General features: G+C 40.5%; 2 protein-coding genes across 13 annotated transcripts in view; both read left to right on the top strand.

Moving 5' to 3' along the window:
- LOC308586658 (membrane cofactor protein-like) overlaps positions 1-13470 on the top strand; it is a 57527-nt gene extending 44057 nt beyond the window's left edge. For 2 of the 10 annotated variants that reach the window (XM_081193466.1, XM_081193469.1), the window contains 8 exons: positions 708-890; positions 990-1040; positions 3576-3641; positions 4476-4511; positions 4776-4820; positions 8142-8171; positions 9394-9469; positions 12573-13470. In XM_081193466.1, coding sequence (XP_081049592.1) covers positions 708-890; positions 990-1040; positions 3576-3641; positions 4476-4511; positions 4776-4820; positions 8142-8171; positions 9394-9469; positions 12573-12660 — 575 coding nt within the window. In that variant the 3' untranslated portion in view covers positions 12661-13470. Of the gene's footprint in view, positions 1-707; positions 891-989; positions 1041-2018; positions 3540-3575; positions 3642-4475; positions 4512-4775; positions 4821-8141; positions 8172-9393; positions 9470-12572 lie in introns of those variants that run through there. The other 8 variants (XM_081193470.1, XM_081193468.1, XM_081193472.1 and 5 more) reach the window with 8 other exon arrangements.
- Positions 13471-13615: 145 nt separating this feature from the next.
- LOC308586639 (complement receptor type 1-like) overlaps positions 13616-15599 on the top strand; it is a 49990-nt gene continuing 48006 nt past the window's right edge. For all 3 annotated transcript variants that reach the window (XM_081193369.1, XM_081193367.1, XM_081193366.1), the window contains exon 1: positions 13616-15446. In XM_081193369.1, the coding sequence (XP_081049495.1) occupies positions 15374-15446 (73 nt within the window). In that variant the 5' untranslated portion in view covers positions 13616-15373. The remainder of the gene's footprint in view (positions 15447-15599) is intronic.

The following is a 15599-nucleotide window of genomic DNA, read 5'->3' as shown; positions in this document are numbered from 1 at the left end:
TACAGTGGAACCTCTACTTACGGGCATAATCTGTTCCGGAGGTCTGTCCACTGGTCGAAACGGTACGCTAGAAGAAGCGTATTGTGCGCATGCGCATTTGGCGGTAGCACGCTTCTGCGCAAGCACAGACGGCAGCAGCCACTTCTGTGCACATGCAGGTGGCAGAAGCTGCTTCCGTGCATGTGCGAATCGCGGCAAATCCGGTGTGTACTTCCGGGTTTGCCGCGGATGCAACTTGGAACGTCTTTGAGACGAAAGGTATGTAAGTCAAGGTTCCACTGTAGTTGTTTAAATCCACAATAAGTGGAATCCTCTTTTGTGTCCACTTTCAATTTGGAATATGCAGATTCTGTTTTTTAAAAAAAACATTTTGCCAAATTTGGGTGGTTCTTGGTGGTTTGCAAGTATAAAGTCCCTGCTGCTTACTTTTCCAGTTTGCTTTCTTTTCCAGTTTCTCTTCCATTGTGTCTTTGCAGTTTGGTGAGTGTCTGAGATGGGATGGCCAAACAAACCACAGTTAAGAAAAGGGTGCTGCACCCACATGTAATGCCAATCCACAGTTAAAACAAACTGGAGTTTAAACACAAACAACTTCAGACTGTGGTTTGCTGGCAGTAAATGAACCATAGTTAAATCATTGTGCATGGTTTAATAACCCATAGGTTAATTAACAAGTATCTTTTAAAATGCTGCTCATCTCTTTTCAGTTGTCAGCTGCCGTAGACCCTCTATTGAGAATGGAGGATTGACAACTACATTTCGACCTACATATGAATATAATAATATTATAATGTATGTTTGTGAACGTGGATACACTCTGGTGGGCAGCGACAGTAGTAAATGTGGGGCTGACAACGCATGGCATCCCCCTCCTCCAAAATGTCTCAAGGGTAAGTATCACAAGGGCTCCTTGGGTGGAAAAGCGGGGTATTGTGTTGCACTTTAATGCAGAACATCCATATTTCTTTGCCTCCTCTCTTTTCTTGCAGGTATTTTCACCACTGTTGTTCCAGGTCATGGAAATACAACTTCTAACACAGGTGAATTAGAAAAAATGGGACTTCAATCTCTCAATTTTCAGTTTGTTTGTTTTTTATCTTGGGTCAACTGCTTCAGCTGCAAAGTGAAGTAAGCCATCCCGCATGATCAAATCAGGAGTTCAAAATTTCCCAAAGCATTTATATTTTATGTTTTAATTGAACAATATTTAATTATTAAAATCTTTGTAAGTGGTTTACCAAAAATATACATTAACTGGGGCTGTGCCCTTATTTGTGTAGCTCGCCAGCCCCGTGTGCCTACCTTTCAGACACTACCTATCTCCCGCATGCTCCCAGCCCCTTACATTCTGCAGTGCCATCTGGTGAGGCAGTATGGGTGGGGCTTTGTTGCTTTCCTGACTTCTCAGGTCACAGCCACTTGTCAAGAACAGGTAGAGTGAGGCACAGGTGTCTGGTGAACCTCTTTGGAGCTTGTTTCTCCAGTAAGCCCGTGGTATTGAGAAGTGGCTTTCCCCTTTCACTACCCACTCCACATGCTTGGGTGACCAACTCACTCACTGTGCTAGCTTGGGCTGCCTGCCACCAATGGGCAGAAGGTCAAAAGCCAGAAGCATTTTCTCTCCTTCACCCTCCCCACCTTAGCCCAGCCTGTAGTTTTGAAATACAGGTTTCCTTCTCTCCAGAGTGGCAGCAATGTGGACCTAGCAGCGGCAGCTTCCTGGGCAGCTTGCTTGCTTTGCTCATTCCACCAGCCTGTTCAGACATTTCTTTCCGCCCACTGCTAGTGATGAGGGTAGTAATGGTCATGTGCTCCGCTCGCTTGAGGCTTTCCCCATCCTGTTTAAACTTGACTGCTCATGTGCACTTGGACACCAGCCCAATGATTTAAAGGGTTATAGAGAAGGTACAGATAAAATCTGATGTTAAAAACAAATTGGTCTATGAAAAATTCAAAATACAAATAAGATCAGCAGATTAAAAAATATGCATGTTAACTTTCTAAAGCTTATTCCACAGACAATATCATGAGAAAAACCTGTTTGTGTGAATCTCATTAATGGTACCCCATACAGAATTTTCTGACTATTAATTTTGAAAGAAGGCATAAATGCATCAGTAGTCAGCACCTGAGAGTGGAAGTGAAAACTTGAAACTGGTAAACAATTTCTTTTTACTCTCATGGAATTATATTTATTATAGAAATTATGTACTGCTCCTCAAGAGAAATTTATAGGTCTGTTCGTGTGTTTGGTCATAGTGTCTTGAGCTCAAAGTGCAAAGATTCAGAGGGAGATAGAAATGCCTATACAATTTAAATCATTGCTCCACCTATGTGGTTTGGTGTGCTCTGAGTAGCAACAGCTTTTCAAAGGCTTTTTTGGAGTAAATACTTCTCACAGTCCTGATACACAGTGTCCTTTAGTTAGGAGGCTATGCTGGGCCTTAAAAACAGACAAAACTGAACGTTTTGATGCTGTAGGTTCTCAGTAATATGTAGGCTGCCTAGTAGACATTAAAGTTAAAAGCTTGCAGGCAGAAATTTGATTTTAAAATAATAAAATTGAGAATGGGTATATGGCAGGTCCTCTACAATATTGAGTTGTTAGTCTCCAGATGATGTTGGGCTCATAAGTCATATCTTTTATCATGCTACTGCTGATAGAAGTTGAAGGACCACATTTTCCACATTCTTGCTGTAAACTAGCAGTGTAAAACCTCCAGCCCAGGGGCCTAATTAGGCCTGCTAGGCCTCTCCAAGACACTGTTGGCCAAGCCACACTCTCCTGCCCTACACTTCACATCATATATGATGTGAAGGGTGGGGCAAGTAAAGATGCAGCTGGGCCAAAAAAGGGTTTGCAGCTTTGGAGGTTAACATGCTTCAGGACAAGCTTCTGCTGTTGGGCACCTGCATAGCATTGCTTGTGGCTTTTTGCAAGCCCTGAGAATCAGTTGATCAGCGGTCCTTGCAGAGAGCAGCGTGCATTGTTTTAAAGCCCCAATGATTAGCAAGTTTGACTACCTTTCACACTTGGCCTTTGAGGGGGATAAGGATCTGGCCCACTGATTGGATCCAGTTTCCCACATCTGATGTAAATGAATCCTTGTGAACTGTGCTGGCTTCATTGGTGGTGGTAGCAATCTGGAAATTTCTCCCTTTCATTCCACTCCTCCTTCTTCATGTCAGTGGCTGCTGCCTGGGATGCTTGCTTGCTCCACTCCTCTTACTCCGCTGGACTGCTCAAATGTTTCTCTCCTTCATTCTTTCACCCCCACCCACACACTGCTAGTAGTGGTTGCAACAGCAACAGTTGCTTCCTTTGCTTACTTAAAATCTGATGTTAAAAACAAGCCAACTTAAAAAAAAATCAAATTATGAAGTAGCATCAGCAGTTTTAAAATATATATACATTTTAACTTCCTAAAGCTGATTCCAAAGACTGAGACCATTGAGGAGCTGGTGTCCTGAGACCATATGGCACCCCATATGGATTTTTCTGACTCCTGATTTTGAAAGGGCATAAATGGAGAGCTTGTCAGTACTTGAATGTTGATATCAGTCTCTTTACACAGCTGGTCCAGGAACGGGGGGAGGAGGAGGAGCAGCAGGAGGAGGTAACACCCTGGACCCTGGAATTGGTAAACGTTTGCTTTTCACTGTTATTGGTGGGTACATTTTAAAAAGTGGGGAGTGAGCAAGAATTGAGCTTATGGATAGAACCAGAGTGGAGGAAATGGACTCTTGAAAATATTTACTGCTGATAAGTCAGCAGAGAGAGGATTAATTTTATCAGAAAAATATCATGAGGAGACTTGGGTACATGGTAGTGCAGTAGTTGTTTTGAAACACTGGAATTGCACACCATAAGAAGAACCTGCAACAGAATGTTGTGGTTTGTGGCCTTCCTTCTGAAAAGACTGCATGTTCAGAATTTAGCAAGCTATTTCCCTTAATCAGTGCATTCCATTTCCCTTGTCCTGTCCCATGTTATGTTTATCTTTTCCAGCAGTCACTCTATTCAACAGCTACTTGGCTCCCTCAGTTCTCATTAGTCTATTTTGAAGGGTTTCCTCTTTAGGTTTTCTTTCTCCAAGCATGCCAATATCTCTCTGTTGTTTCTCAATGGATGTTCTGACTGCAGTTACAGTCCACACTCAATAATCTGAGTTTGCTTTTAAGAGTGATTAAGGCAAACAGGGTGGTAGAAGTTCAGTGATAGTGCTAGGCAAAACTGAAATGAAAAAATGTCATTGGGAAAGCTAATGTACAGGACATTGTGAGAATATGTCTTGTGGAAGAAGTGGAAACATTTGTTCTATTTTATCATTAAATGTAAATTTTATAAAGAGAACAATTGTTTTTAGGCTTTTAATGCTTCTTAGGAGCTCAGATGCCTTCTGACTGCTTAGTCAAATGTAATCCAACTCCCAAGTTCACTACTTCTTAAAAATGCTGAATTTTCCTTTGGACAGCTTCAACAGCAGACAATCACTCAGGATTTTTTTGGGGTAAATGCTTTGAGTTTTTTCTTCCATTTAGTTCTTTGTGGGGCCTTTTGCTGTTTTGCATGCTAGAAGGTCCCTTAGGAATGCCTGGCTTTATGTGAATTGTGTAATTTATGGAATGTTTTTTCTGTGCATCAAGGCATTTCTTTTATTGTGTAGGAAATTCTGGCAAAGCTTTCCAGTTTCCTTTGCTTTTCTTTAAAATTTTCTATACTGCTTTTCATGAATTCCAAAGCCAGTGTTTTATAAACTCCCTCTTTTGCATAGGATCTACACACAGTCCAGAGACAAAGCCGCCCAAAGATGACACAGGTAAAACTGAAAGGTGGTAGTGGTAGTGACAGCAAATTAATCAGCTTTTTTTTAGATTAGCTATTGCGCTTCTATTGCAGGGTGTGGCAGCTTTTCTAACACAAGAAATTCTGAGCTGAGAATGGGAACATTCCATTTGAGAAGGCAAGGTGACGTAGGGGAGGATTTCTAGTCTTGTGAATTATTCCAGGAATGTTTCTTACTCAGTCCTTACTAATCAGCTTGTTAGGCGGTGGCAGAATGAGGAGGGAAGGATTCTGCGTGTTAGACTCCAGTGACACATCTCTGTATAATCTCTGTGGCCTTGGTGTCTCTTCCTTGTAGTTCTGAAGGTGAGAGGAAAGCTCATATTTGCTGCTTAGTATCTGGAGACACTGTTTGGCAAACAAGTACCCATAAGAACATAGGAAGTTGCCTTCTACACAGACAGTTGGTCCATCTAGCTCAGTAATGTCAACACTGCCTGGTAGTTCTCCAGGTTTTCCGACACAGGACATTCTGAGCTCTGGCTAAAGATGCTGGGCATCGAACCTAGAACCTTCTGCATGCAGGACAGGTGTACGACCATGTAACTGTGGCCCTTGCCCTTTAGATTTCTCTCCTTAGTATAATGTGGAAAGGATTAAGCTGGTAAAAATAGTTTGTTTTCTGAAACTGAGTATTTCTCTTGAGGCTTGCATACCATAAAGTTCAACTTGCATATAATCCTCAACTGAATATATCACCATGGTTGGCTTGTTGTCCCATGAATTCCCAGTGCAGTTCTGGAATTAAGTTTGACTTTGATTAAATCCATTAATTGTTCTCTTCAGTTCTGTAACTCACTGCAGCTAGGCATGATGATGGCTGCACTCCAAAAGCCCAAGCAATGTGTTTCCTAGGTTTTGTGTGCTGTCCTGGTACAAGTGATTCATGGGCTGTGCCAGTAGGCTTCTTCTCATTATCAAGAAGAGGATTTCTGAGAAGGCTGTAGCATATTAAAAAAAAAAACCTGAAATAAGAGAATGTTGTCTTTTAGACAAATGTTGACAAACAATAACAATGGTGTTTCAACAAGCCCTGTGCTTGTTAAAGCAGAGACAGTCTCAAATGTGGTTTTGGACAAGCCCAGGGACTTAAATACCTACGCTAAGGCCCTCTGACTGGGGTTTATGCCATCCAATATATGCCCAGCCATAAGGCTTTCTAAAATGGTCATTAGGTCAATGGGCAGTGCATATCTTCAGTTTTGTTTTTGCCTCAGGGTATGAGGGTGGCCTAGGGATGCGGGTGGCGCTGTGGGTTAAACCACAGAGCCTAGGACTTGCCGATCAGAAGGTCGGCGGTTCAAATCCCCGTGACGGGGTGAGCTCCTGTTGCTCGGTCCCTGCTCCTGCCAACCTAGCAGTTCAAAAGCACGTCAAAGTGCAAGTAGATAATAGGTACCGCTCCAGTGGAAAGGTAAACGGCGTTTCCGTGTGCTGCTCTGGTTCGCCAGAAGCAGCTTAGTCATGCTGGCCACATGACCCGGAAGCTGTATGCCAGCTCCCTCGGCCAATAAAGGGAGATGAGTGCCGCAACCCCAGAATCGGTCACGACTGGACCTAATAGTCAGGGGTCCCTTTACCTTTACTTTATGAGGGTGGCCTGAATATTTGGGGAGCGGGTTCATATTACACCATTGTCATGGTCACACCATTTTCATATGACCTACTATCGGAGAGTGATGGAACCTGGAGCTTTTTCCTGAATGCTCTGGGGCATTTTGTAGCTGACAGTTCCACCGAAAGCTGACAGTTCCACCGAAGCCATGGTCTCCCAATAGAATAGTGAGATGAAATGGGTGGTGAACATGCTCACCCCCAAATTTCCTCATCGTGGAACCAGGGTGGCTCCTTGGTAGTCTGGGGAACTTTGGGCTATGGAACAAGGTTGATGAAGACTAGAGCACAAGTGGTGCAATTCTTGCTCCAAAGCTAACCAAACACTGCTTAATGGTTGCAGTCACAGAGTCCAGAGAGAAGCATTGGAAGTGTGTTTTTGGGCTTCCTGCTACGTGTGCTATAGGGTGCCACAGGAACCTATTTCGTCCATAATGCTATTCAGTATCTATATGAAGCTGCTGGGAGTGGTCATTAGGGGTCGGAGCAGGCAAGGTGCCAGCACTATAATCATGAAGCTCACCTCTGTTTCTCTATAACATCTGAATCAGTACCTTTATGCAGTAGTGGGATAATAAACATATGTTCAATCCTGGCAAGATTCAGTACTGTGAGTGAATTGTTCCTTTGTCTGAGAAACTGATCAGTTGCCTGCCCTTGATGGGGTAGCATTCCCCCTGAAGGAGCAGGTATGCAGTCTGCAGATGCTTCTGGATCCAGCTTTGTCACTGGAGGGCCAGGTAGCTTCAGTGGCTAGAAGTGCTTTTTATCAGCTGTACTCGGTATGGCAGCTATGAATATTTGTGGCCCTGGTGAGCTTGACCACAGTAATTCAGGCAGTGGCGAGTTGAAATTGGATTATTGCAATGCATTCTATATGGGTCTTCCCTTGTGCTTGATATGGGAACTACAGTAGTTCAGAGTGCTGCAGCATGGTTGCTGACAGAAGTGAGGCTCTCATCTCTGCTCAGAAATCCTATTAGCTGCCCTAACCTAACCCTTATATGCCTACTCAACCTCTTTAATCTGCGGAACTGGCACTGTTACAGGTGCCACATAATATTCATTCCACACCTGTAAGAAATATTTTAACATGACAACACCTATACTTTAGAACTCCCTGCATATTGACATCTGTCACTATACACCTTTTGGGATCTGCTTAAAACACTTTTGTTTAGGCAAGATTAATTTGGCATGTTACCTATTTTTAACTGCCTTTTATTGATAATTTTAATGTTGTTGTTTTTTTGGTAAACCACTTAAAGGTTTTATTACCACCAGAATAGTATATAATAGTATATATATGTTGTGTATAAATTTATGTATATAACTACATAACTGTCTTGTGACCTAAACTGGTAGTCTCCTCCCCTGCACTGGTCTGCCACCCAGGACTTTTAAGTGAGAACCCCATTTCTTGGTTTTCAGCTGGATCAATTGGATTTCTTATTAATTATAATTATTTATCAGCTAGATAAATGCTTCTAATTAATAATTAGAACATTCAGTCTTCCATTGTCTACTGGAGCAGATTATCTTCAGTTATTAGTTGAACCTTTAATAATACTTTAATGTACTATATTTTATTCAAAGTGTGTGACAGATGCAAATGCGGTGAGAGAGAGCTAGAATCTGTCACCCTCACATAACATCTAACTTTCTTTTTCTTCCATTTTAGCACCTAACCACTCCCCAGGAGTTATTATTGGTAAGTAATTACAGAATGAGGTGCAATCCCTCATTGATTTGCCACTGTTCATTCTCCAAAGCCTGGATTTCAGCAACCATTGTACTTTATTGCCTGGTGGAAATGTGTGTTCCTTCCTTTTTTTCTCCAGTTTGTGGTTTAAATGTTGAAGACTCCTACTTGAATAAAAAATTTGATTCTTTTGCAAGAATTCTTAGGGTGCAGACAAATATACTTTCTTCCAGGTTCTAGTGTATTTTTATTTATTTTAAATAAAAAAATTCCTTCCAGTAGCACCTTAAAGACCAACTAAGTTAGTTCTTGGTATGAGCTTTCATGTGCATGCACACTTCTTCAGATATATTTATTTTATTTATTCATTTCCTCCACTACCTTTGCTTCTGTAATGAACATAGCTGGCTCCAAATCCAGCACAGATTTCCTCCATGTTGTGGTTTTTAATGTTCCAGCTTCTGGGCGTGGTTGGTGCTTTAAATTTTTTTCAAGAGAAAAGGTGTTTTGAGCTGGACGCATTGCTTGGGTTGAGGAGTTGCTCTCTGATTGCCATTAGGGCCATTCACTTTGCACAGCTAACATCTGCTAGGAACAGGAAGAACTTGTTTCTAAAACCAATCTCTGAGGAAGACTGCATATCTGCCCGAAAAAGGGTGAGTGCAGATGTACAGTGGACTTGCTGCTCAAGGTATGTATGTGTCTAGAGACTTGCTGTGTCCTGTAACACTTGAACTCATCCACATGAGTGGCTTCAATGTCCATTGAACATTATAAGGTAGCAACTTGTCTGGTGACTTGTTTATACTATTTCATGGACTAATTAAAGTTGTTTAAATCTTACATAGTTTAATAAGCCACATATTTCTAGGATTCCTGGCTTCACTATGAAGTCTGATATTGGATTCAAAGTACAAATAGTGGAAACAAATGGAAGTGATCACACACTGAAAGCACAGCTTTTTATGTTAGTTCTTCATGTGCAAAACAAACTGACAGGTTTTTCTCATTGATTTTAATAGTTTGTCTATCTTTTGTTAAGTCTGCAGTAGGATTTGGGTCCTCTTTGGGGTTGTTGTCTCAAACCTATTTTGAAGTTACTGATGTGATTACATTTCAGCCTTTATTTAGAACTGGGGCAGTTTTTTCTTCAACAGAAAAAAAAACTATTACTTTGCCTTGTTAATCATTACTACAGTATATCACTGGATTTCTTCTTCTTCCCTTCAAGGATCTGTGGTGGCTGTTTTATTGGGGATTTGTCTTATTGCTGCAGGTTGGAAATACAGATCTTGCTTTATAAAGGGGTGAGTCAGCTCAGGAGAAGCCATATCTAATTCTTTGTAGCTTCGTTTGTGGCGGTGTGAGCTAATATACGCTTCTTGGCTTCACTTTGCCTTCTATTCACTTACACTTTCCGTATAAATGTGCTTGGTGTTCAGAAAGGGCTTTAGTATTTTTATTATTTATTTATTTGGTGAACAGTTGCACTAATATGGCAGCACAGAATAAACAGTAACAACTAAAACACAATAATTTTTCTAGAACGGCTAGTCAGTATTTTATCCCATTTCCACCACTGGTGTTCTGAAGTGACAGAAATGCTCTGTCTCAATTTACTGAAGCTGTCCATCCTAATGCAGACTTGACAATGAATATTCTGGCACTAAAAATCCTGCAATCTACTATTAAATTAAGTCAGCAAACACTCTGCTCTAATCTACAGATGTTGGAACCGTCAAGGGTACTTGCTGTTTGTGATTTTTACTTTCAGACACAGTAAGAAAATGGATTTGTTGAACAATCCCGCCTGAAGCCAGTAGATTTTTTCTGGAAGAAGGCCGGTCCTGTAATCTAAGCCAACAATTTGCAGCAATAATTTATTCCGAACATTTATCTTGCATGACCTTTCTATTTCTGTGTCCAGGACTGTCCATTTTTCTTGTAGCATTGTATACATGATTTTACTATTTTAATATGATGCATGTATGTATGTATGCAGACAGGTTCGCTTAAATTTGTGAACACCAATTAAGGTATTTCTGTAGATTAATACAATAATTTTTTATTAGTTTTGAATATTCATTGCAATAATTTCTGTAACAGATTGTTCACATGTCTTTTAAGTCTTTAAGATATTCTGAGATTCAGTTTTGATACTAGAGAATACTGATTTTTTTGTCAAAGGCAAGAGATCTTTTGGATTCAGAGGCAGTAACAATACCAGTGGAGAGAAGTTCGGTGATTTTATTAAGTGACAGGCTAAGTACAAAATACTAATCAGTGAAAAAGACTTTCAGCAGAGTAATATAACATAAGCAAGACCAGATATTTCCCCATTCATTTGTCGGGAGCCCCAGGGAGAGACCCTTTCTGGCCAACATGCGGGACCCAGCTGGTCTGGGCCTATGTCAAACCTCAAAACCTATGTTTGCATCTGGGAGATTTATGTACTCTAAATTCTTCGTAGCTGTGTACTTATTGGCATAATGTCCAAAGCCCTCAAACCTGCTTTGGAAGTTGTTATTTAGAAGGCGTGAGGGATACGATAAGCAAAAGGACAACGCCAGCATAATTAACCTTGGGGTCCTGCTGTAGCTATAATACTTCTGGCAGGCGCTTGACCTTCAGACAGTGACTCCTGCCCCATTTTGCAGACACCTAACCTTGGAATAGTTAAAGCAATAAAGCAAACAATACAGGCATGGAGGAATGATTGTACCAACCAACCTACCTCCTCAAAATGCATCTTCCAGTGTGGGTTTCCCCAACACTGATATAACCTCATACTCATGATTATGGGAAATATAAATATAATCTATTGTTGGGACTGCCAACTAATTGCACCTTAATGTGCATACCAGTAGAAGGCCTAGGTGTGTAGTTCTGCACAAATACTTGTTAAGGAATTGGGGGGGGGGACCCATGGCGTTGTGTTGCAATGGGTCTTAGTTTGATTTTTGAGCAACTTAAAAATCATATATTTACTTTGAGAATGTTTAAACCCATTAATGGCATCTTACCTGCTTGAAGCTGTTCATGTTTATAGTTTTCTATTGAATATTGAGCATCTCTGCCTCATTTTAAATGTATTGTAAAGTACAATATTGTCAAGCCTTTCCAGTGCTAAATGTAGTCATCCTACTGTATGTGCTGAATAAGCTTCTCAATCTTAGTCAAACAACCTAGAGATTATTCTTTGAATAACATGTTTTGTGTTTGAAGATTCTCTTTTTAGAGCGATCTGGTGAGTTTGTGGGAAAGCGTTTTACGTTTCTTTCTCATGATTGTTAAATGTCAAACTGTGAGCAGGCATTGATTAAAGCACAGAAATGGGAAGAACATTGGAATGACCTGCGTGGGTCAGGGACACGCTCATGGGTTCCCTTTTCCCCAACTCACCCTCTTTCTTTTCTATCTCAACTGATCAACCAGTCAAATATTTTCAGCTGCTAGCATGTTTTGTCCTGAAGTCAAGAATGTTTTCATGTAGACGGTAACCTGTATTTTAAAATAGTTCATCGTGGTGTTATATGACAGCAAAGGACTCTTCTTCCACAATGTGTAGCAAATAGTGCACCCTGCCTGGGCACAGACACTTCTTAAACATCATTTAGCAATAGCTACTCCAGCCATGAATTATAACAATAGTCACATTTAAATACTTGAGTGTTACAGGTGTGTGAGAAAACCACCAATACTCTTTACTAGTGAAAATAAAGTGGTATGTGAGAAGGGTGGTGCATGTACCTGGCCTCCTGGCGGCCAGGTGTATAGTGCTGTTCCTCATCACCAACCACTCCTAGTGGAAGCATTTCAGTGAGAAATTTTATTTTGTGGGTGACATGACATCCACACAGTTATTCCCATCAACTTGTAATCGCTTTATGCAGAGAAGTAGACAAAAGTAAATTCATTCTTGTTGGTAAACAAAAGGCAGTACACCTTGCTTACAGAAGCTCCATTGCTGATCTTGGCCAAGTTTCCCATTGTGGAATGGTGCCTGTGGAATGTTGATTCAAGGGCAGATTCTACAAGGAATCTGTTAGGTGACCATTTTTCTATACTGTACTTAGGCTCTCTCTCTCTCTCTTATATCTGTTGTGTTTATATAATCCTAATTCTCTTTATCTGTTTTACTTCTAATATCCTGCAGTTGTTAACAGTCCGTGTATTACTTCTGCTTCTGTAGCTTGCAGAACTAATTTTCTTTCCTAAGAAGTAACAGTATGGCCGCTTCTTCAATGTAAAAGTTACTTACATTGCTTTCAAAATGTCAATAGCATGCAGTGGAAAGCTGATGTATTTGTGTGTTGCTTTTTCCTTCCTGACAGGAAGACTAAACAGAATGATGTAGTAATTCAAACATATCAAAATCAATCAAAAATATTTGTAACTTTTTTTTTACAGAAAAGCTGACCCTTCTTCTTGCTCTCCTGAGTCTTACCGTGCAGTTGCCACTCACACAGAAATGGGATTGGAACCCAAAGCCTCCTGATTGCAGTAGAGCTGGGCTCCAGTAAGCTTCCAGCTGATAATTAATTCCCAGCAGTTCTTATTTTGAGAACTGGAAATGAGAATTGAACAAAGATCTGCATGGAAAAAGCCAAAGCAATTTTCATTAAAAACTGGGCATCCAGGTTATTCAGCTACTTGAAGCATGAAGCAGTATTGGGCCCAAATAAAACTCTGATCATTTGCACTTACTGTTTTTGCATAGAACTGGGTTGCAACTTCCTTTGCAGAATGTGTTTTAAAGTGCCTCAATCAAATACAGAACCAAGAAGAACTTATTACAGTTTGTTTCCTAGAATCTTGTTCATCGCTTGAAGGGGAGGGACAAGTAAAGCTGTTAATATTTACCAAACATTTGACTTCCACAAGCCTTTCTCATGAAGAATTGTAAAAGTTGTCTTGATTTCCTTACATGATCTTTAAAAGTGTGAACAAAAGTAACATGTGCCTAATTGAAAATACTCATTTTCTTTTTGATATATTTTCATAGGCAAACAAAAACTCTGTGTACTTAACCAAAAAATCAAGGGTCACGTTTACAACAGCTTAATTTCAGTAGAAACAAGTAAAATGATTCTCCTGTTAAGATCAATGTGAGTGAAAAGTGCAGTGCTTCTGATGGTTTGAACTATAGCTTGTTACAGTCATGAAGGTAACTTGTTTGTTATATGCTATTTTAAAATTTTATGTTGAATTGTGCACTTCTTTTGTTTAAATTGATGTATGTATGTATACAGAGAGAAAAATTGTTTCTCTTAGAATGTGTGCAAATAAACTAAAATATTGAATAAAAGGCTCTATCATTGGTAGCTTTCTACTCCCAAGAGATAAGAGGAAACTGGTGATGCAGTGCAGCTTGTGTTGATACGGCTAATAGCACATAGCTGTTTCGAATCTGTTTCTCACCATGCAGAGATGCACAATGCAGTGAAAATAGATGTTTGTGGCAAAAACTTCCTGGTAACTTCCTTTACAGCACCCAGACAAGCATTCTGTGCACACATTTTAACTTTGCGCAAAGTATCATGAGATGGTGCCTTGGCTATAAGTATGTGTTCTTAGCATCTCAAAGTGGGCCACGTGCTGTTCAGTGTTGCTCCTTTAATTTTGAGTGTTGAATGTGATGGACATGTGTTAATTGGCTGAGATAAAACTACATACCTTTTTAAAAAGGTCATTTGGTTATGGTAGCTACAATGAGCAATACTAAACATGGCCTTTCCTTGTAATAGTGAGACTTGCATTGTTTGTAACTAATTTCTCCATATTCCCTGCTGTGGAAAAAGGCATCTGTATAGCGGCTTTGTTAATATGTGCATTAATTGAAATGTAATTGGCAGCTGACTGTAGAAATTTATTTTAAGTTGGCGGCTTTTTATGTAAAAACCCTTAGAACTCAAAGTAGCTAAAGCTTTTCAGATAATTTTGGACCACAACTCCCACCAGCCTCACAAACATGAATGTTTAACTTTGAGCTTGCCTGTGGCCACCCAGTCCTTCATGCATAGTAAGTCCATGTGCCTGTGAGCCTCTAGTTTGCTCTGCTACTACAATAAAAGCAGGAATAATAGTTCTGTTATCCCCTGCAATCACTAAAGTGTTGTGTACCATACTGGGTCCTGTCTTCTGCAGTGGGCAGGAGATGCAATTATATGTGCACTCTGCAGTTGCATATGCATTGGTACTGCAAATCCCTTTCTGTGTTATGTATTTCATACACTTCAGTGCAGGAAATGCTGTAAAAGGTTGCAGAAGGGAACTGCTTGCTCACATATCCGAGTGTGTGAACATATTCTGGGAAGCCACAACTGACTAAAGCTTTCCAAACTGGAATGTGGACACAGGAATGGGATAAAGGAAAGGAAAACTCATGTCTGATTCCACTATTAATTTTCCTTTAATTATTTAATTGTAAATGGCATGTACCATTAGTTAAGAACAGTTTCTGTCTGCTGGTGTCTTTCTGTTTTGAGTAAGCTCAGTGCCTCACTTGCCAAGCAAATCCCATGAGTAGAATTTGCAGTGCAAAACAAACAACTGAATGGTAAGCAGTAAAATGCAGTGCTTACTAATCAGCTTGGAAAATAGGCAAAAAATCTCAGCCCCTGGAATCACATAGCTGTTGGTAAGAGGTGCATTTTAAGGTGCCAAATAGTAAAACTTCATCCTAGCATAACTCATCCTAATCTTCCAATTTCAGTATTTCCCAGGACAATAGGGGTGCTAATTGTGAAAGCCAGTGACTATGCCAGCCTTTTTGCTGTCCAAAGGCAGCAGCTCAGCCTTAATGTAATACAGTTTTTTGTATCTTCTTGGAAGAAATGGAGGCTGAGCTGAGGACAGTTTTCAGCAGTGGCACTATAGTAACTGTAAAATAGGTTTCGAGGTAGGATGGCCAGAACCAGTGCATAATTTCTCAAAAGAGAATCTCATCAACTTAACCCTTTCTATTTTCTATGTTCAAACTGAAACCAGACTCTGGGCTAATGTCTGCCCAAAGCTTACACAATGCTTTTAAGTGCTGAGAAAGTGCTGAGGAAGCCTTTCATGTAGTTCTCTGTCAAGCTTCCTTTGGGTTTTTTCTGTGAAAGCCCCATTTATTTGCCTGCTGCTGCTGCTTCCTCTTCTGCATTTATTTATATATCCCTATTAGGTTCAGCAACTTCTCATTCATTGCTGTGACCTGAGTGAGCGCTATGATGCTTGCATGCATGCTTCCCTTATTATGGGGCTTGATGGAACTTCTGGCCATTACTTTGGAAGATCAAGGTGAGAAGTTGGGAATTGGGACTCTTTATGTCTAGCTTCTGTACTTCTCCTTTCCCATCCTTTTTTGCGGGGAGAGGCTCCCTTTCCCATGGAATGTGGCAAAAGTTGGTGCTGCCTGGGTTGGCAATACATTTTTGTTCCGCTTCTGTTGGG

Source organism: Podarcis bocagei (genome assembly GCF_964188305.1).
Source record: "Podarcis bocagei genome assembly, chromosome: 5".
In the NCBI taxonomy this organism is placed as follows: Eukaryota; Metazoa; Chordata; class Lepidosauria; order Squamata; family Lacertidae; genus Podarcis; species Podarcis bocagei.
This window is presented reverse-complemented; position numbering and strand designations above follow the sequence as displayed.